Source organism: Myotis daubentonii, chromosome 1 (assembly GCF_963259705.1).
Source record: "Myotis daubentonii chromosome 1, mMyoDau2.1, whole genome shotgun sequence".
Lineage (NCBI taxonomy): Eukaryota > Metazoa > Chordata > Mammalia > Chiroptera > Vespertilionidae > Myotis > Myotis daubentonii.
The window spans coordinates 163,675,009-163,697,464 of NC_081840.1; the positions used below are offsets into that span (position 1 = coordinate 163,675,009).

General features: G+C 39.7%; 1 protein-coding gene across 5 annotated transcripts in view; it reads left to right on the forward strand.

Annotated features, from left to right (window-relative positions):
* Positions 1 to 22,456, forward strand: part of PPP3CA (protein phosphatase 3 catalytic subunit alpha) — a 316,528-nt gene that overhangs the window by 269,753 nt on the left and 24,319 nt on the right. For all 5 annotated transcript variants that reach the window (XM_059664524.1, XM_059664486.1, XM_059664514.1 and 2 more), the window contains 2 exons: positions 8,320 to 8,445; positions 10,862 to 10,936. In XM_059664524.1, the coding sequence (XP_059520507.1) occupies positions 8,320 to 8,445; positions 10,862 to 10,936 (201 nt within the window). The remainder of the gene's footprint in view (positions 1 to 8,319; positions 8,446 to 10,861; positions 10,937 to 22,456) is intronic.

Here is a 22,456-nt window from a genome sequence, read left to right on the forward strand (position 1 = left end):
ACAGGAGAGCCTGTGTTTCAGTGCTGTCTGGTCTGCTCTATGTTATGATTAGTGTGAGGCCTGTATGCATGTCACAATTCTTCTCCAGGCCTCTGATACAATCATTAGATGACACTAAGTCGTCCTGTGGAATAGAAGAGTTCCTTGCTGGGAGACTTTGTTCTGTTTTCTCTATTTCTCAGAGAAGTCTCGGGAGGTGGTCTCTAGTGATTCTTGAAGTACAACCATTTGTCTTATTTATAATGCACTTGAGATAAACATCTTTCAAGCAACTTAGAAAAGAGTGCATTGTTAGGGCTTCCATTAAGTTTTGTAATCCCAGTGACAGTCAAAGGCAGGGGGCAGGGGCAGAATATGTGGGAGGTGGAAGAGGAACTGTTAGCTGTGAATTTCGTGACTGTAGATATTTGGGATTGTTTGGTTTCATTTTTTTCATATATTTTTGTAATATTATACAAAACATCAGAATTCATGAGTAACAGTAATTTGAGAAGTACTTTTGCATGGATATTTTATGTTGCTAAAGAAAAAAGAAGGCATATTGGTATACTTGAATTTTCAAATTTGTTTTTCTAAACGACAGTAAAATAAGAAAAAAGTTTCATTAATAGCCTCTAAAATTACTGAGAATATGCATCCATCATTGCACTAATGATAAGGTCTGTGTTCCAGAAGTTCATTAGCATCACTCAGACCTGGAAGAAGTCATAAGTTATCTAGACAAACCCATGTAGTTAGGTGAGGTCATTGAGGCCTAGAGACATTTAGTGACCTGGGTCTCCTGAGTAATTAGTGACAGAATCCATCTAGCTGTCTGGGCTCTTGGCCTTCCAGTTCAGTGCTCTTTTATAAAAAATTACATGTGGAGGGAGAATCTGTGTCCACAGTTGGGTAGACATTGAATGATTTATGCAGTTAGGGGGAGAGTACCGTGGCGTGATGGGAAGACTTTTAGATTCAGGCCCACACTGAGGTTTGCTGCTTCTCAAGTGTGGCCTCGGGCAGACAACCTCTCTGTTGACTTATTTTCAAAATGCAATTGATAAGAACACTTTTGAAGGATATTGTGATGATTTGTGATTGTTTGTAGAGAACCTAATATAGTGCCTGATTTATACTATAGCAGATGCTTAGTAAATGTAGCTACGGTTAAAATTTATTATTTCTGCTATTAATAAAACAGAATCTGAAAACAGTATCTGCTTTGTTAGTAGGCACTCAGATAAATTGTGCTGAACAATGTCAAGTGAATAAACGCTTTATCCACCAGCTACCAAAAAACTGTTGTAGCTTTTGGACAAGCCTTGCTCTCACTTGTGAATTTGTATCCTATTTTATTTTTCTCAAGCATGTATTTTGGCAAAAGCTAAAATATCTTTAATGATGACAACCTTATTGAAAGTTAAATTAGTACAATGACTAGGACTAGAATTCATGCATTTATAATGTACTAGAGGCCCGGTGCACAAAAATTTGTGAACTCGGGGGCGGGGGCGGGGGGAGGGGGTCCCACAGCCCGGCCTGTGCCCTCTCGCAGTCTGGGACCCCTCGGGAGATAACGACCTGCTGGCTTAGGCCTGCTCCCGGGTGGCAGAGGGCAGGCCCAATCCCTAGGTGCAGCCCCTGGTCAGGCTCAGAGCAGGGCCGATTGGGGAGTTGGGGTGCCGCCCCCTGTCATGCACAGAGCAGGGCGATCAGGAGGTTGTGATGCTACCCTCAGTCACGCTCAGGGTAGGGCCGATTGGGGGGTTGGGGCACCGTCCCCTGTCACACTCAAGGCAGGGTCGATGGGGAGGTTGCAGTGCCACCCCCTGTCATGCACAGAGCAGGGCCAATCAGGGGGTTGGGGCACTGCCCCCTGTCACTCACAGAGCAGGGCCCATCAGGGGGTTGGGGCGCTGCCCTCTATCACCCACAGAGCAGGGCCGATCAGGGGGTTGGGGCGCCGCCACTCTCACACTCAGGGCAGGGCCAATGGGGAAGTTATGGCTCTACCCTGTCACACACAGAGCAGGGCCCGTGGGGGGTGGTGGGGGGGTTGGGGCGCCGCACCCTGTCACACACAGAGCCGCAGGGCGATCAGGGGGTTGGGGAGCTCCCCCCATCAGGCACAGAGCAGGGCTGATCAGGGAGTTGGGGCGCCTTCCCCTGTCACGTACAGAGCAGGGCAGATAGGGAGGTTGTGGCCCTGCCCCCTGTCACACACAGAGCCGCAGGGCGATCAGGGGGTTTGGGCGCTGCCCCCTGTCACGCTGATCCTGGTGCTGGGAAGCATATTACCCTTTTACTATATAGGGTAGTGGCCTGGTGCACGGGTGGGTGCCGGCTGTTTTGTCCTGAAGGGTGTCCTGGATCAGGGTGGGGGTCCCCACTGGGGTGCCTGGCCAGCCTGGGTGAGGGGATGATGGCTGTTTGCAGCTGGTCACACACCCTTCAGTGTGGGGGTCCCCACTGGGGTGACTGGCCAGTCTGGGTGAGAGGCTGAGGGCTATTTTCAGGCTGGGGGTGACTGAAGCTCCCAACCACTCCTTTTTTTCTTTTTCTTTTTTATTCTGGGCCAGCTTTAGCTTTGAGGTTTGGCTCCAGCTCTTAGGCCTCCACTGCTGAAAGTAGGTTTCTGGCCTTTGCTTACAATGTTGCGATACTGCTGGCTGAAGCCCGGCAGACTAAAGCAGGTTTCTGGGGTTTTGTTTAGCTTCTATATTTGTTACATAGTTGCTTAGAGTTGCAGCTCAGAGGCCTGCAGCGGCAGGCGGGGAACGTTGGAGTCCTCTGTCACTGAAGCAAGCAAGCCTCATGTTAGTTTCAAACTGCCTGGCTGCTGGCCGCCATCTTGGCTGGCAGTTAATTTGCATATTGCCCTGATTAGCCAATGGGAAGGGTAGCGGTTGTACGCCAATTACCATATTTCTCTTTTATTAGGTAGGATGAGAGACAGAGGGAAAGGTGGAAAAGCAATGAATTTGGTATCAGTAAAAGCTAAGCTTAAATATGAGTGAGATCTGCCAGTTGCTGGTTGTATGGCCTTGAGCAAGTCACTTCATTTCTCAGCCTCAATTCCTTAGTCTGTAACATAAGGGTAGTCATGCCTGCTCCTCAGATTTGTAGTAAGGATTAAATTACATATTATACATAAAGCCTCTCCCATTCCTGCAGGGCACTATTAGTTACAACTCTTATTTTCTTTCCTCCTTCTGTAATGCTTACAAAAACTGGTAGAAACTTAGAGGGCAAATTATTCATCAAAAGACAACTTAGAACCTCAAAACATTCTTTGGAAGCTATGAGGATACTCTCCTGCTATGAATATGCAGTATTCTGAAATAATAGAGACCTTGTACCATGGAGCCAGTGTTCAGGTAGCACTTAGCCAAAATAGGAAATACTTTATCTTTCCCATCTGGTGGATCAGAAGCATTGGTATGGTAATTTGCCATGAGCTTTTCATTTTACATGTTTTGATACTATATGAGTATATCCCCTGGCCAAATGACATATGGCATAAATGCGAGCATTAATGTGAATAAAAAATGGGTTTACAAAAATATATGCAGAATTCAGAATTCCATGGGAAGAGGAGAGGAACTCCCTTCATGCCGATATTGACTACACTATCTGAGGTTCTTACCTCAAAGTGTCTGTAATTCTGTTTCCTATAATTCTTCATTGGTCAGGAAGAACCATTATGCAAAGCAAAGACCTTACTGTTCTCAAGTGTGATTTTAGTTAACTACAGCTGCTGAAAACTTCCACGAATGATTAGGCTGTCATACAATATATGTGGCATCGAAATCACAGGAAACTATCTATTCTCCCATTCTCTGCACTGAGCAAACCCACCAAGGAGATTGTGTTAGTTCTGAACCATAGTTTAACAGCAGCATTGTCATTGATGAGCAGGGGTGAGCAGGTGGGCAAAAGGCTCTTGAAGCCATCTCATATGAGATAGGGTCAGAATAATTAGGAAGAATTTTTTTGAAAAAAATAGTAGGGGAAATATCAAGGTGCTTCTAGTCATCTATGCTGAAAAGGAAGAATGTGAAGCACAGAGAAATAGAAAATCTGTTGTATGGACCTTCTCCCTAAAGAAATAGAGAAATGTTAGGTATCTACATATATACATAGAATAGCTATGACCAAAATTGAATGATAAATGCAATATAAAAGTGTAAGTCAAGGGCTTTTAGAATTCGGAGGATAGAAAGATTATATATCACCAGAAGAAATCAGAAAATATTTCATTGAAGGGATAGTGTTTGAACACCAAAGGTTGGGAAGAATTTGGATATTCAGCAGTTTCTAAGAAAGTATTCCAAAAAGGAGACATATGTAATGCCCTTTGTAATACTTTATGCAATAAAAAAAAAAAAGAAGAAGAAAAAAGAAAGTATTCCAGTTGGAAGAGCAAATGTAGAGTTATGAAAGCAATGTATGTTCAGAATATCGTCAAGTGCCCTGGGCAGTGTAACTCATTTAGTTGGAGCACAGTCCTGTTCATCAAAAGGTGGTGGGTTCAATTCCCATCAGGGCATATACATAGGTTGCAGGTTCAATCCCCAGTCAGGGAGCATAGGAGAGATCGCCAATCAATCTCTCTCCTTCTCTCTCTCTCCTTCCCTCCCTCTCTCTCATCCTTCTGAAAAGGATGAACCATCCTCTCTCTGGAATCAATTTTTTAAAAAGATATATCGTATATAATAAAACCCTAATATGCTAAGTGTCCGGTCGTCTGGTTGTCCGCACAACCAATCAAAGCATAATATGCTAATGATATGCTAAAGCAGCTCAACCGCTCACTATGACATGTCTGACCACCAGAGGGCAGACACTCCAACCAGTAGGTTAGCTTACTGCTGGGGTCTGGCTGATTAGGACTGAGCAAGATGGGCCAGACATGCCCAGGAGCCCTCCCGCGGTCCCTCCTTGGCTGGCCAACCCTCTGCATCCCTCCCCGGCCCTGATCGTGCACCAGTGGGGTCCCTCAGCCTGGCCTGCGCCCTCTCACAATCCTGGGCCCCTCAGGGGATGTTGGAGAGCCAGTTTCAGCCCAATCCCACAGGCCAGGCCGAGGGACTCCACTGGTGCACGAATTCGGGCAATGAGCCTCTATCCTATATAATAAAAGACTAATATGCAAATCAACTGAACGGTGGAATGATCAGTTGCTCTGATGCGCACTGACCACAGGGAGCAGACGCTCAATGCAGTAGCTGCCCCCTGGTGGTCAGCGTGCTCCCACAGGTGGAGTGCTGCTCAGCCAGAAGCTGGGCTCATGGTTGGCGAGCACAGCAGTGGTGGCGGGAGCCTCTCCCGCCTCCATGGCAGCACTAAGGATAGCGGGAAGCAAGCCTAAGCCAACAGTCGGACATCCCCCAAGGGCTCCCAGACTGTGAGAGCGTGCAGGCCAGGCTGAGGGGTCCCCCCCGCCTCCGGAGTTCACGAATTTTGTGCACAGGCCTCTAGTAATTAAATAAGAAGTGATATTAGTGCAGATCGTAATGTAAAAGTTCAAACCCAGTAAACTTTAAGTAGCTGTTCAAAAACAGACTTGTAAGGGCTACCTTTGTTTTGATATCTATAATCACATGCTACAACATACCCTTATATAAAAGTCAGTCTAAAATTTTTTAAGTAATGGCCGAAACCGGTTTGGCTCAGTGGATAGAGCGTCGGCCTGCGGACTGAAGGGTCCCAGGTTCGATTCCGGTCAAGGGCATGTACCTGGGTTGCGGGCACATCCCCAGTAGGGGATGTGCCAAGAGGCAGCTGATCGATGTTTCTCTCTCATCGATGTTTCTAACTCTCTATCTCTCTCCCTTCCTCTCTGTAAAAAATCAATAAAATATATTAAAAAAAAAAAAAATTTTTTTTAAGTAATGAAATAATTAATTTTCCTATATTTCAGACCCCTAAACAAAAACAGAAAAACAGAAACAACAACGTATATGACATTATCTAGGATCTGTTCAATAATTTCCACTAATAAAATGTTGCTTATGCCATGATAGGATAATAAAAATGAAATTTTGTCTAAGTTCAGAATGGTATATGAGAATATGGTTCTTAATATTTTAAAAACTGTTATTCAGAAACAGAGGTATATTTGTTCTGTATTTTTCCTGAAAGCAGAAATAGGATCAGGGATTGGTATAAACACATTAAACTTAACTTGACAATTCCCCATAATCTAAAATTATCTATTCATAGAAGAGATGATACCATTAAACGGGTTGCTTTTTCTTCATTGAAAGTACTCACAGAGACCTGCTAATCCTGTATCAGGATTGCTAGAGAATGAATTTCTGGCCCTGGCCAGTGAGGCTCAGTTGGTTGGACATTGTCCCATGCACCAAAAGGGTCCCAGTTAGATTTCCAGTTAGGGCACATGGCCCCGGGTTTCCAGCTTGATCCACAATAGGGGGTGGTCCAGGAGGGAGCTGATGATGTCATCTATGTTTCTCTCTCTCTCCTCCCTTCCTCTCTCTCTCTCTCAAAGAAAAAGAAAAAAAAAACAGTTTAAAAAAAAGAGAGTGAATTTCTGAATCTGGTTACAAGTGAGAGGCTGAAGATCTATATGTAAGAGCATATCCATCTATATCCAGAAAGTAGAGTGAGAAGACAGATTCATTTTTCTAAATTATGGGTGGTTCATCCTTTTCAGAAATCAAGGGTGGAGTCAGATACAGGCATATTATTTTATGCAGAATTCAATCCAAACTTTATTAACTCAAGAAGGTAATCTAATTTAAACTATTTTGTCCAAGTATTGTGAGTTCTACCAGGAAAAAGTGTGCCTTGTAAAAAAATAGAAATAAATTATATTATTAAATGATGTCAAACTGGCTTAGCTATGCCACTTTTATTAGTGTCATCAGTTATTAAGTAGGACCAGAATGTTCTTGGATTCGATTCCTGAAAGATATTTGATTAACTATTTTATATAAATACTAGAGGCCCAGTGCACAAAAATTTGTGCACTCGGGTGGGGGGGAAGTCCCTCAGCCCGGCCTGTGCCCTCTCGCAGTCTGGTTACCCCTCGAGGGATGACCACCTGCTGGCTTAGGCCTGCTCCCCAGGGGATTGGGCCTAAGCTGGCAATGAGACATCCCTCTGGCAGCCTGGCAGCCCTTGGGGGATGTCCACTTGCCAGCGGGGAGCAGACCTAAGCTGCAGTCAGATATCCTTAGCACTGCTGAGGACGCAGGAGAGGCTCCCACCACCACCTCTGTACTGGCAGCCATCAGCCTGGCTTGTGGCTGAGCAGAGCTCCCCTATGTGGGCAGCTCCTGCATTGAGCGTCTGCCCCCTGGTGGTCAGTGTGTGTCATAGTGACCAGTTATTCCCAGTCTTTCTGCTGTTAGGGTCAGTTTGCATATTAGGCTTTTTACTATATAGGATAGAGGCCTGGTGCACGGGTGGGGGCTGGCTGGTTTGCCCTGAAGGGTGTCCCGGATCAGGGTGGGGGTCCCGCTTGGGTGCCTGGCTAGCCTGAGTGAGGGGCTGATGGCTGTTTGCAGCTGGTCACACCCCCTTCAGGGTGGGGGTACCCACTGGGGGCCTGGCCAGCCTGGATGAGGGGCTGATGGATGTTTTCAGGCTGGCCACACCCCCTTTAGGGTGGGGGTCCCCACTGGGGTGACTGGCCAGTCTGGGTGAGGGGCTGAGGGCCGTTTCAGGCTGGCCGGCGACTGAAGCTCCCAGCCTCTCCTTTTTTTCTTTTTTCTTTTTTATTCTGGGGTTTGTTTACCTTCTATAATTGAAACTTTGTTGCCATCACTGGAGCTCAAAGCCGGTTCCTTCTCACTCCCAGCTCTGAGGCCACGGCCTGCTGAAAGCAGGTATCTGGGGTTTGTTTAGCTTCTATAATTGAAACTTTGTTGCTTATGAGCTCAGAACCAGGCTGCGGCAGGTGGGGAACCTTGGCTTCCTCCATCACTGGAGCAAGCAAGCCTCCTCCTAGCTTCAGCTGCATGGCTGCCGGCCGCCATTTTAGTTGGCAGTTAATTTGCATATCTCCCTTATTAGCCAATGGGAAGCATAGCAAAGGTACAGTCAATTACCCTTTTTGTCTTTTATTAGATAGGATTTGCCAAATTACAATGCCATTTCATATTTAATATTCATATATTATGCAGTCACCCATTACACCAAGTGAAGTTCAGATCCAAAAGTACCGTAACATTAATGATTAATTAAACTAATTGCTTTGGTATTTTGGAACTTAAGTCAAATAGTTGAATTGTCTTGATCAACCCAAACATGTGGAGAAGCAGATATATGTGCTTGTGAATCTAATATCACTCTTTTTGTCATTTTCAGCTGCAGTATTGAAGTATGAGAACAACGTCATGAATATCAGGCAATTCAACTGTTCTCCTCATCCATACTGGCTTCCAAATTTCATGGATGTTTTCACTTGGTCTCTGCCATTTGTTGGGGAAAAAGGTGGGTTGTGGATCCTAAAATGCTTAATGGAATGGCGTAGAAAGGAGAAGAGATGGGGCTATTTTACTATGAAACACTTTAGTCTAACCCAGCAATTTTCAACTGGTTTGCTGCAAGAATTTTTTTAAAAATGCAATACTGGACTATTTAGTCATAGTCACTGTCCCCTTTTCCCTTACATTGTCAAATAAAAAAGATGACAACAGCCAACACAACAATAACCATCCAATGTGAATGAATCAAAATTATACCTTTTTTTTGTCACATCAGTAAAAGGTATATTTTTTGGTGAGCTTCAGAATTGTAGCAATTAATTTATGTGTGCCATGAGATGGTAAAAGGTTGAAAATCACTGATTTAACCAATAAAACTGACAAATTGCACCATGAGAGAGATGATTTGAAAGTGTCAGTGAGTATCCTACTAAACAAATACAATGAATGAAGGGGCAACAAAATAAATAGGAGATAGTAGGAGAATTAATAATCTCAGAATAATGGAACTCAGAAATAACAGAAATCCTGTTTTAACGGGCTTCAAGTCATAATGACTATCTTTTAAAAATCTTGTTATATTATAATTTTAAAGTACTATTTTATTTTAAAAACTAGTCATCAAATATAAAGGTTATCATGGCAATGCTTTCCTCACATTTCTAATATAAAAAGGAATCATTGTATCTTTGCCAGTGTGGCTCAATTATTGGGCATTGATCCATGAACACAGCAGGTCATGATTTGATTCCAGGTCAGGGTACATACATGGGTTGCGGACTTGATCCTTAGTAGAGACATGCAGGAAGCAGCTGATCAATGATTATCTCTCATCGTTGATGTTTCTGTCACTCTCTCTCTCTCTCTGAAATTAATAAAAACATATTTAAAAGAGAATCATTGTGTAATAGTGATTAATGACTATAGTATTTTGAAGGACTACATATACAACAACAAAATAGCTTATTAAAAATATAGTGGCTATTGTGTTACAAGTTGAGACAAATTTACATTTAAAAAGTTGTCTATTAACCTGTCCCAGTTTTCCACAATTGGCTGGCCTTCCTTCCTTCCTTCCTTCCTTCCTTCCTTCCTTCCTTCCTTCCTTCCTTTTTTTCCTTCCTACCTTCTTTCCTTCCTTTCCCCTTTGTTTTTATGTTTTGACCTAAACCTAAGCAAAAATTTTGAGGCAAGGCTGCAGCCCTTGAACTTGAGCTTTAAATTCAGGAGGCCTAGTGGTGATATACTGACTCATTCTTTATGTATCATCTTTTTACATCATGATAGAACACAGTCTAATTTTAAGAAATGTTCAGTGTACATAACTTGCACATCAATGTAAAAGTGCTGCAATACAAAATTTCTGTGTATAATACTTTTATATAATCTACTAGAGGCCCAGTGCACAAAATTTGTGCACAGGTAGGGTCCCTAGCAGCTGCCAGCTGCTGACTGGGGCCTTCCTTTGTTCCACGCTACCCTCTGGTGGTCAGCGCACATCATAGCGAGGGATCAAACTCCTGGTGGGTTGAACTCCCAAGGGGACACTTTGCATATTAGGCTTTTATATATATAGATTTACTCAACGAAATTTCTTATTAAACTTACCTAACCTTTATTTTTAAAGTATTTTTTATAATAAAACTAGAGGCCCCTGTGGAATCTGCCTGAAACTGGCTCTCCAACATCCCCTGGGAGGGTCCCAGATTGCGAGAGGGTGCAGGCTAGTCTCAGGGACCCCTCTGGTGCGCGATCAGGGCCGGGGAGAGATGCGGGAGGTTGGCCAGCTGGGGAAGGACCACAGGAGGGCTCCTGGGCATGTCCGGCCTGTCTCGCTCAGTCCCTATCAGCTGGACCCCAGCAGTAAGCTCACCTACCGGTCGGAGGATCTGCCCCCTGGTGGTCAGTGCACATCATAACGAGCGGCTGAGCTACCTTAGCATATCATTAGCATATTACGCTTTGATTGGTTGAACTGCTGACCAGACAACCAGACATTTAGAATATTACACTTTTATTATATAGGACTTAACAATATCTACATTTAAATAGTTTATTAAGGAATCAACAAATTTTATTAAACACAAAACACATGCCTGTCATAACCTGATCTAGATCTCACTATATACATAAATAAAAATTCAAAAGTAACCTCCTTCATAAATTTGTAGTATTTTCACATCCACATATTTGATTTCTCTATTGTCTGCCGACCTGTAGCCAGTAAGCCTTACTATTAGATTTTGTAGGCATGAACTAATAATATTAGACCTGGGTTTTATAGAAACTACTGTGCAAGAGATTCTATATACAAACTAGGTAAGAAATGTTATTGCTAAGCTTGCTCATTAAAAATGCCTGAGTAATAATTAAGGTTATAATAAAAAAATCTGGACTTCTTTCTTTTTTTTTTTTCTTTTTAGTGACTGAGATGCTGGTAAATGTCCTCAACATCTGCTCAGATGATGAACTAGGGTCGGAAGAGGATGGATTTGATGGTAAGAGTCTTGAGCCTTTGTGGTAGTGTATTTGCCAGAAAAATCAGGTGGCTTCTCTTAGCTAAACCTGTGAATGAATTTCTAAGATTTGGATTTTTTAAAAAACATAATGTACTATTGAAAATGAAAGATTATAATTTTTATTTGCTTTGAAAAACATAAGAAATGAAAAACCTGAGAGAATTGTCCCATTACCCTGAAAACATTGTTGAAGTGGTGAACTATTTTAAAAACCATCTTTTGGCCCCTCATATTACTAAGTAACTTCTTTTTGACTCCTTGATTAAAAAAAAAAAAGTAATCCTTTATTTTCTAGCAGATGTTACCATTTACTGGGTAAATTTTCAGTGAAATTGCTCCTATCAATTGTTCAAATTTTGATGGCTATGATAAAAGGAGAAATTTATATGTTAAGAACTGGTATTAGTCAATCCCAATATTTTTATATCTGTAATAAGTAATGAATAAGCTAAAAGGTTTTAAAATTATTGTTGTTCTTTAAGATGCTATTTGTATTTAATCACCCTCAAAAATTATGCTTTCTCTATAAAAGACAAGGATTGATGAGGGTAAAGATGGAGAGAAAAATTACTCTGGTCCTTGCAAAAAGCACCCCCAAATCAATGAAAAATAGCAAAAAAATGTAGTTAGAAGAGGAAAGTGCAAGAACACACATTACTTCCATAAACATTTAATAAGAACACACACTGCGTGGGGCATTCAGGGTTCCATGAGTCCCATGAACTGATGAAATTGCATTCTGCTTAGAGCGAAAGGTAAGTAAACAGATTATATCAATAACATAAGGCAAATTATAAAATAAGGGATGAAGGTGGCAGGGGGAATATATAGATAATGTGGCAAGTTTAAATTTATAAAACCTTTACCTTTAAATGCTGTACTGAGGTAAAATGAAAAGAGAAAGTGGCCTTTTCAGAAAATTATACCTGAACAGCATGAGTTAATGTTCACTCTGGCTTAATACAGGTCCCATCTATATATGCAAAATACCTAATGCTGCAGGCAAATGTAAAATAAAAGTGTCTGCTCACTCGTATAAAAAGAGTCTATATGCTTAGGTAAATTTATATACTTAGGTAAATGTACAATTATCTCTACCATCTCATAGTTTTTCTCCTTCTATAGCTTCTCTTTTCTTCATTACTTGTCTCCATAGACTGTTCTGTAGTCACGTATCACATGGCAAGGGATGTACAATATAAGGAAGGAGAGGAAAAATATATAGGGTATCCCAAAAAATGTACACAAACTTTAACAGCTGATAACTCACTTAATTTTGAAAATGAACTGTATGTTAATAAACACTGACTTTATAATCATTTGAAGTGTGTATAAACATTTTTGGGGATACCCTGTACATATACAGACTTTAATAGGTTAAAATTACCTAAAGAATTGTTGTAAAAACTTAAGTAAATATAGTTATATATTTTGAAATATTCCAGAGATCAGTGGCTATTTTATGCTTTATCCAGATTCTAGATGTTTCATATGTTACAGCCACAGTTTGCTGCTGTTAACTTTTCCAGGGATACTGATATCATTTTATAGATAATATTTCCATGATTGCATAAACTTTTTTCCTAAAGAAAGGATCCTAACCTGGTGAAATCTAAATCTCAAAAGTCAATAAACATTTTTCAATGGATGCCTTTCACTGTGTCCCTTTTATTCCTCGAAAGAAAGATTAATTAGCATTAATACAGTGAATAATATTTCTTTGTTAACAAGTCTCTATTGTAGTCAAGTTCGTTGGCCAATAATTATAATAAAGACAATATAACTAAAATGTAACATATCGTATAGAATAACTACCTGCATAGGCTTGTAATTTACATTAATCCATTAGCTCAGTAAATATATATTGAGGACCTATTAGTGCCAATTTCATTATTACAGGTAGATGTTCCTACACAGTTAAATATTACCAAGACTTGGTATTTACTTCATTTAAAGTGAATTATAACCCACCTTCTCAGTCACTTATGTGAAAGGGTATATTTTGACTTGCTCTGCTTTAAAATAATTCGTTCCATTCAATGTGCTCTGCCTATCAGCGCTTGCTTTGTAAATAGCCTGTTAATTTCAGTTATAGGAGAGAAGGCCCTTTTCAAGGTATTTTGAAGAATGTTTTCTTTCTAAGCAGACCACTGAACATGATATCTTAGCTCAAATCTCATAAATATTTCCCCTTAGAAAAAAAAATTAAAGTATTAACTAAAAGTATGTCTAATTAGGATATTACACATTTCGAAGTAAACCACCAGCAATGTTCTCTAGTACTTAACATTATACAAAAACTATGAATTTCTTCAAAGGTGCTTAGAGAGCAACTGATTCTCTTTGGAACTGCAGTTTCTTGAAGTTTCTTTTTCTCTCTTTTTTTGGTAATATTATTTTCAACCTTAGGATAAAGTTTGCCCCTCCTTAATGCAGCCAGCCTACAGTCTCTCTGGGGCCTGGTTCTGTGCTGTCTATAGGGCCCCTGGGCTTACTGGCTACACAGGTGAAAACATGAATCAGAAGACATCAATAGGCTTAATTAAAGCTCTTCCTTCAACTGCTTTATATACTAAAGGTGGGTGGAAGGGGGATCTCTTCATGAGTCATTTCTCTAGGCCTTCTCAATATTTTTTGCTCCATATCCAATGCCAACTGAAAAGTAAAAGGTGGTGAGGTGCCTTTGCAATCCATGACTATCTTTTTATTTTTAATGTGTGTAAAACATATAGAAAATAGAGGTTCTTTTCATTTACTTGAGGAACTGTTACTGGACAGCCCCCTGTGTCAGAGGGGTGTCTGTCCCTTCCTGGGCTCTTGTCAGTGTCATAAGAAAGATTTCAAATGAGTGACAGATAGCTGTGTTGAAGCTAAGCAAGGGAAGTTAATCATAATACACTTGGCATAAAGCATAAACTGGCAACTCAGCTAATCTGAGTGCACACCTCGAGAAGGTTCAAGGGGTTTTATACCCTTCTTCCTGTAGATTTCAAAGCTTCCCTGCCAGATATCTTACATAGCAGACTAAGTTTCAACATCCCCTTCTACATTGTTGTGGCTTATCTGGGAATGTTTGTACATTCACCTGGTCATCTTATTTGGCAAGTCTTAAGAAGGCGTACTTCTTTGTTTAGCCGGTAAGATAAAACTCACCCTTTTTCCCCCCTTCCCCAAGATGGCTATATTTTGGCTGGCACAAATGGCATGAAATGGGTCTTTGTTCTCTATTTTCCCAAGCCAGGGTGATTTAAGTTATGTGTTCTCTGGTTAGGGAGGAGAGGTATAAACCATTTGCTTTCAAGTGTCCTTATTTGGGGAAGATAAGATCTTATGATTCACAGAGAGGCTGTAAGCTGCCCAAACTGTTTGGCCTTGTTTAATTTTCTTATCTCAGTTTCCACATTCCACTTGCTTAGGAATTTTCCTAGGTTCTTACTATCATGCCACAGAATGAAAGGTATGAGATTAATTTCGCTCTTTTCCTACAGGTTCTGTCAATTTTTTTACCATTTAATGATGATGATAGTGGCTAACATGTGTTAGCCATCATTCTAAGTCATTTGTATTACCTCTTTACTCTTTTGACCTTTTTGACCAACAAAAATTTATAATTAACTGTCATTTATATCACATATAGATATAGATATAGATATATAGATAGATATAGCTATAGATATATAGATAGATATAGATATAGATATAGATATAGATATAGATATAGATATAGATGATATAGATATAGATAGATATATGATATATGATACTGGAGACCCGGTGCATGAAATTCATGCACTTGGGGAGGGGGAAAGGATCCCCTCAGCCCGGCCTGCACCCACTTGCAGTCCAGGAGCCCTCGGGGGATGTCCAACTGCCAGCTTAGTCCCATTCCTTAGTGCTGCCACCGAGGCGAAAGAGGCTTCCGCCACCACTGCTGTGCTTGCCAGCCATGAGCCCGGCTTCTGGCTGAGCAGTGTTCCCCATGTGTGAGCACACTGACCACCAGGGGGAAGTTCCTGCATTGAGCATCTGCCCTCTAGTGGTCAGTGTGTGTCATAGCAACTGGTTGTTCCACCATTCGGTTGATTTGCATATTAGCCTTTTATTATATAGGATAGATACAAGGTGGTTAATATTATCTTTAATCCTAAAAACAACCTGTTGCTATGGATACTGATTATCCCTGTTTTACATGTGAAGTGATTAGGCCCTGGTAAGGTGAAGTGAGAACCTAAGGTCTTACAGCCAGTGAAGTAAGAGAGCTTGGACCCAAACTAGTGTCTGCCTGGCTCTCAGGCTCTCGAACTCACCACCTGATGACAGTGCTTGAAATTGTTCCCTTTGAAACAGCATGATGCTTTTTTTCTTTAACAAAACAACACATAACTAAACATAATTAATATACTTCAGTTTGTTCTGTTAAGTATACTGTCAAATAAAGAAATAGAGTTTTTGCACCATTATTTGGCCATGAAAGTCAATTAAACTGCAAGTAAAAAAGAGTTTCATTCTATTTCTTAAATCGTGGTTTACTCCAAGAAGTTATGTTTCATGATGTTAAACATTTTGGTGTATCTGAGCAGACAAAAAGACCTCTGGCTCCCCTAGGCTTCTGCTGCATAGAAATCACATCTGCATCTCTCTTGCTCAGCTTCTGCCTTACAAAATAAAGGAGATTGATAGCCTATCTGGAAAAAGGTTGCTGTTTCCAATTGGTCTGTGGTTCTTTGATGTTGAAAATAAAGTACAAAACTGGTATTATCTTGTGAAGTTTTGAAGCAGTTTAATGCCAATGCCTGTCTTCTGAGTATCTAATTTATATGTATTGGAGTCTTTGTTTCCTGTTTCCGCTTCTGATTTTGGATGATGATATGATAATCTGGTTTTAATTTGGGGTTGGTATTCACCAGAACATTTAGAGAAGGAAGATATCCAAGTACATGTATCTCATTTGGTAGTCGATTCTCATTCATGAAGAGGACTCATTTCAGACCAAGGATTAGTAGGTGATCGATCCCTAAGTCGAGAGGAAGAGGGGTTGAAGGGGAGGAGGAAACTGACAGAAACCAAGCAGTCTGCATCGCAGAGATATAATAAGGGAGTCTGGAGCACTCGTAAGCATTAGAAACCTAATGACAGTTTGAGGAGTTAGAAATATTCATTTGGAACTTTCTTTTAGGTCCTGAAGTCTTAGGCTCTTAGATCAGTTTTTATACGTATGTACAAATTATATTTGAGACTATGATGTATGATAAGTCTGGCTAAAGACTTCTGGAGGTGAAACAGAAATCCTTTAGAACAAGAAAGAAAAATAATAATAAAACAAATACATATCCAGCCAAATGTAGTTTCAGCTGTGCTGGACAGACTAATATTAAATTAGAATTTATGTCTCCACTTTCATCTAAAGAGCAAGCCACATGGTGGAACTCTTACCCTGTAGCCACATTTTTGCCTTATCCTAATGTTAACCACAGGCAAGTCACTGAATATCGGATCAGAGCAGTTTTTTGCATGTCTTTAAGAAACCATCAAAATTGTATACAAGAAAATTATCTCCCATCATCTGCTTTGAATTATTAGATACTTGTTCATATCTAATATCACGGTTCCAGAGTATCTCCCCACTCCGTTCTGTCTAGCTTTTAAAAGTTACGTACACAGAACTTTGTTTAAAAGTGCAAAGTTGGGAATTAGTGGGACTACCATGGCATCTTATTGGTACTTGAGGAATACCTCCATAAAGAGGGGTTGGTTATGTCACTTTCTATCAAAACTGTATTTATTTTCCATGTTGAATGTTTGACATGAATTTATCCTCTTTTGTTTGTTTACAGATGAGGGGAGGGATAAGGTAAAAGGGGAGCAGTCTATAAAAAGTATTTACTACTGTTTTTCACATTTTATTTTTCAATTGCAGTTTGCATTCAACATTATTTTGTATTAGTTTCAGGTGTGCAGCATAGGAAGTTCATCTTCCATCTCGTCTGCTCTGTGCATCTGGCAGCACCTGTACTTAGTGCCATTAGCTTAGAGCTTTCCTTGGGGCCATAATTACTGTCACTTCTGAGTGACTTATTTTAGCATTCTGTATTTCAGGTTCCCAATCTGAAAACAAAAATGTTGTGTATCCTATAATAATTGACATTTGGGGATAAAATAGCAACTTTTAATATAAAAAAATAGAAGCATATAGACATAAAAAAGAGAGCGAGAGCTATGAGGAACTTGGTAGCAACCTGATTCTTGTTCTGTCAACACCGAAGGGTAAGCCACAGTTGGTAAGCGGAGGAGTAACATAATAAAAGCAGTATTTGAGAAAAAGCAAGTGCTTTTTCTAAGCTTAGAAAATGAACCGAGGATAAGTGGGATATAATTTGGGAACTTAATAAAGTATCTGAAAATTTAGGTGATTAGACCTGAGCAATAAAGCCCAGCCAGCATGGCTCAGTGGTTGAGCACTGACCTATAAACCAGGAGGTCACGGTTCTATTCCTGGTCAGAGCACATGCTCCGGTTGCAGGTTCGATCCCCAGTGTGGAGCATGCAGGAGGCAGCCAATCAATGATACTCTCTCATCATTGATGTTTCTATCTCACTCCCTCTCCCTTCCTCTCTGAAATCAATTAAAAAATATATTTAAGAATAAAATAAGAGGAGCTATTCCAAAGAGCTGTCCAAGGCCTGAACAACTATAGCATCAGTGGAGCACAGGAAACGAAAGTTGAATTGGATGGTTCGGCCTAGGTGCCCCTCATGATGAGAACTCTTATGGAAAAACTCATCAGTCTCCGGAGAAAGAAAGATGAATTCAGCCACAGACATGAGTTTGAGTGAAAATGACACATATAATTCGGGAGAGGTCCAGGCAGGACTTGGCCATGGAGTCCTGGAAATTGGGAACAAAATCCAGGCTTATGACAGAGGTTTGGAATTAAAAGCTGCAATTGAATCCATTAAGAATGAAATAGGCCTCCAAAGTTGCTGATGTGGAAGGAAATGCCAGAAAATCGAGGGCTGAGCCTAAGGTTAACCCTTCTGCAGAAGCTGGAGAAGGAAAATCCATAAGTGAAGGAGAAAGAGTGACCAGGGGGAGAGCAGAAGAACTAGGGCTGGTGCAGCAAGTTCAGGCAGCAGCTGTTTAAAACTGTATGCGCCAAATGCAGAAAGGTAGTGTGAGGGAAATCTGGCCAGTAAATAAAATAGTAGGATATAACTTTGGCTGCCAGATAGCAGATTATTAAAAAGAGGCAAACAGCAATATTTATTTTATTGTTATAATAGCTAAAAAAGAAAATGGAAATTATTGAAAAAAGGCCAAAAAAAATAAAACATTTAGAGTATTTCAATTTTATTTTTTGTTAATATATTTTATTGATTTTTTTTTCAGAGTGGAAGGAAGAGGGATAGAAAATGAGAAACATCAAAGAGAGAGGAACCTCAATCAGCTGCCTCCTGCACCCCCCCTACTGGGGATGTGCCCACAACCTAGGTATATGCCCTTGACCGGAATCAAACCTGGGACCCTTCAGTCCGCAGGCCGATGCTCTATCCACTGAGCCAAACCAGTTAGGGCAAACATTTAGAGTATTTCAATTTTAATATTGTGGTAAGTTTCTATCTTATTTTGTATATTCTATTTTTACTTCTATGTAAAAATACTTATTCATGGATTATCTTGTTCTGTGTATTCAGTGGCAAACCAACACCTGTCTCTGCCTTCACTGACCTGAGAATCTAGTGCAAAAGAAATAGATTTCAAATATGTCAGTTTTACAGAGGATTTGGGGGGTTAGGGAGGGGGCATTAATCGGGATGAAATATTTGATAATCAAAGAAGGAGATGTAAAGGATATCGTTTTTGTCCTCTTCAGCTACTGACAAGGAGAAGAAAAACACTTCATGTGTTTCACTGCTATAGGAAGTATGGCCATGTGATACATCCATATAATTTTTCCAGGAAACTATATGCAAAGATGGATAGCACTTTACCAGTTTTAACTTCTCTTATCTTTTTATAATAACTAAATTCTCATGGTAGAATTGAAGAAAGGAAAAGGAGGACATTTATAAAAAGAAAAGATTATTCAATATTTTGTCAAAGACTTTGTAATTTCTTCTCAGACTTTTTGTTGTTGTTGTTAACTTCCAGTTTTTTGCTGATTTTTTCAATTAATATTGTAGTGTGTAATTTAGAGGCTAAATCATCTTCATCACTGTAAATGTATCATTTGTACTCTGTCTTCTATACAGTCCAGCTAACTGCTTTTTTTGCATTATGGTTTCGCCATAAAAAAAGAAAAAAAGTGCTTATCCAGTATGTCATTACAACTGAAACATGTCTAAAAAAATGCATGGTCATTTACCAGCTAGCAGGTTATACATTCCCATTGTATTTATGGCTATCGATGTTTTGAGGCTTTGACAAACAAAAAGGGTGCCTGGTGATAGCCATCATATTGTAATCAGTATCATCAAGTCTGGCTTATCAATTTGATTATAATTAAAATCCTTTTAAGTCACTAGTTACAATAATACAGTGACATAGACATTAAGAGTACTATTTTCTCTTTATATTGTACTACCCTGATTTTGCACATAATTTTCACATAGCATGGAAGTGCAGGCTTCGCAGAACACACTGAGAGTTAAAAACCAGCCTGTTCTAGCTAATTAGTTGGGTAATGAGATAACATTCACATTGGCTAAAATAGTATGCTCACAGTAAAATAATACTCTGGAAAATACTTCAGATTTATACTGTATTTCCTGAGACACATGTATTATGCACATATACAATATCTTTACGCAGCTTTAAAAAATCATTATCTGTCAATTGAGCTTTTCTTCAACTAATGGTGATGTTGGCCAACTTATACTAAACATTAGCTATTGCATATCGAAGCATATACCTCAATTAAATGCACTTATTAAATTTATTTGAGAAGGAAATCTGTTACATAATAAGAAGGGAAATAAGTATACACTCTGTAAACCTTATTGAATTATTTACTTGAAGGGCACTGAATGAAGGTAAAGGTTTTGTGCATATGTATGTCTCTATGTCCTAGAAAAACATTACTTCTCACCAACAAGGTTGAGATTATTATGAAAGAGGCTGTTGTAGGTAATGTCAGCTTTCTGCAAACTGATGCCATAAGAAAATTAAGATGTATTTTTCTTGTGTTTTGCAGAGCTTTCATGATTCTCTCTATACTAAAGCACTTTATTGGTCTAATTTCTCAACCTAAAGATTGCACTTATATGAGAATCATTCGTAATTGGACAACTTTAGACAGATTTAGTGTGATGAGGCCAAAGTCATCTAGAGGAATTGTTTGATCACTGTGGCAGGCTTAAAGGCTATATGGAAAAGTTTCATAAATGCTCAGAAAAAATCTAAATTTTAAAAGTACTTTTATGACGTGGTCTGTGTTCACTCTTTTAAAAATGTTTTATTCTTTTGTCATTACTTTTAGTTCATGAGAAGCTATGAAACTTTTCTTCCAGTTTTTCTCAGACTCTATAGAAATCTTGATTCTGTTTGGTCAGCCCATCTTTTTTTTCTCCAAGCAAAACCAGCACCATCTTGGCTGGTAGGGTCCTCCCCTAGTGAATTTGCGGTCATCAGGGGTCCAGCCTGTGGCCTGGTTGGCACAAAAACAAAAGAGGCCCCATCTTAGGCAGCTTGATAGTAATTAAAATCATACAATCTTTTAATTTACAGTAAGAAATGTAACTGAAGAACTGGAATATTCTTTTCTGCACAGTGTTTTCTTGTTCTTAATAATAATAGCAAACATGTTTGAGTACTTATGTACCAGAGGTTTGTGCTAAGTGATTTAGGAGGTGCCTTTGTTGACTGTTGAGAATGAATGAACACATTACTTATTTCATTCTTCCGACAGTCTGCCTGCCACTGTAATGAATCCTGGCTCTGATCACCATTTTCAGAGGATGACTTTAGGCAAACAACTTACTCTTTCTGTTCCTTAGAATCATCCTAACTGGTGTTCAAGTCTCATGACCTGGGAACCAATTTGCCTCTGTATGTTGCCTATGTATTCCTGTGCTCTGATCATTGGCCAGAAGCTAGTGCTCATTACCCTATTCTTCCTCCTTGGACAGAACTCCACTGCTTTTCCTATGGATTGACAAAACACACAGCCTACGTCTTGAATAGCATTGGAAGCCCTTTGAGTGACTTTGTTTCAGTTAAGCTCAATATATGCCAGTGCTTCAGCCATCTTCTGCTGCCAGATGCAGCAGAAGTCAGCTTTACTATGCTATTAAATGGTACTCAATTAACATTCTATCTAGGTATAATACATGGACAATCAAACAATATTCTACTACATTTGTCCATTTTTCCCTTTACTTTTTATATTTTCAGAAATAACATTTAAACAATCTAGTATTTGATCAATATATAAATATAGGTCCAGAATTAAGTTCTAGTCTGAATGCATTTTTCTGGCACTTAGCATGTATGCATAATTAGGCCCTTATATCTTTTTAACTGTTATAGCCTCATCTATATCCAGAATAATTCTTGATAGATTACACATTCAGGTATCATGGTTGTTTCTCATTTAGACAGAAGAATCTCCCGTATTCAATTGACATTTGTTATGTCATTCCATTTTGCTTTTCTCTTGTCAGTTTATACAGCTGATGTGTTTCTATTATGAAAAGAGGTCCATTAAAGTAGAATTTCACATGTTAGTCATCTCTTCTTTGGTAAATAAAATAAACTGAAATGTCTTTTGTAAGATGTAGGCTGCCTATGTGATAGCTTTTTGAAAAAATCAACCAGAAGCTTCCTATCTACTTTAAAGTCTTTAATTTCCACCCAAGTTAGAATTATGCTTATAGCCAATTTCTGCGACTCTGCTGAGAGGTCATTGAACAGGTGGAACAGTGTCTCGAAGCACAGAAGTCAGTGGAATTCATTAGAGCTTGTACACAAAAGTAACTTTTAACTAAGAGGAAAGACAACCAAATAATGACAGTTATTTAACATTTGAGAGTGGCCTGTACATTTTTGAGACTTCCTATCCAAAGAATTCAGTTATGTTTAATGACAGGAGAAGTAGGATGAAACATAGTCAAGTGGTCGGCAAACTGCGGCTCGCGAGCCACATGCGGCCCTTTGGCCCCTTGAGAGTGGCTCTTCCACAAAATACCGACTTCTGCACATGGGCCATGAAGTTTCAATCTCGCTGTACATGCACGCCCGCACGTGGTATTTTGTGGAAGAGCCACACTCAAGGGGCCACAGAGCCGCATGTGGCTCGCCAGCTGCAGTTTGCTGACCACTGGTCTAGGCTATACTAGCCATCCTTAAAATCCATTACACAGGAGAGACTTTAAAAGATAAATATATATATATGTGTATATATATATATATATATATATATATATATATATATATATAGAGAGAGAGAGAGAGAGAGAGAGAGAGAGAGAGAGAGAAAAGAAAAGACAAAAAAGATAAGGTTT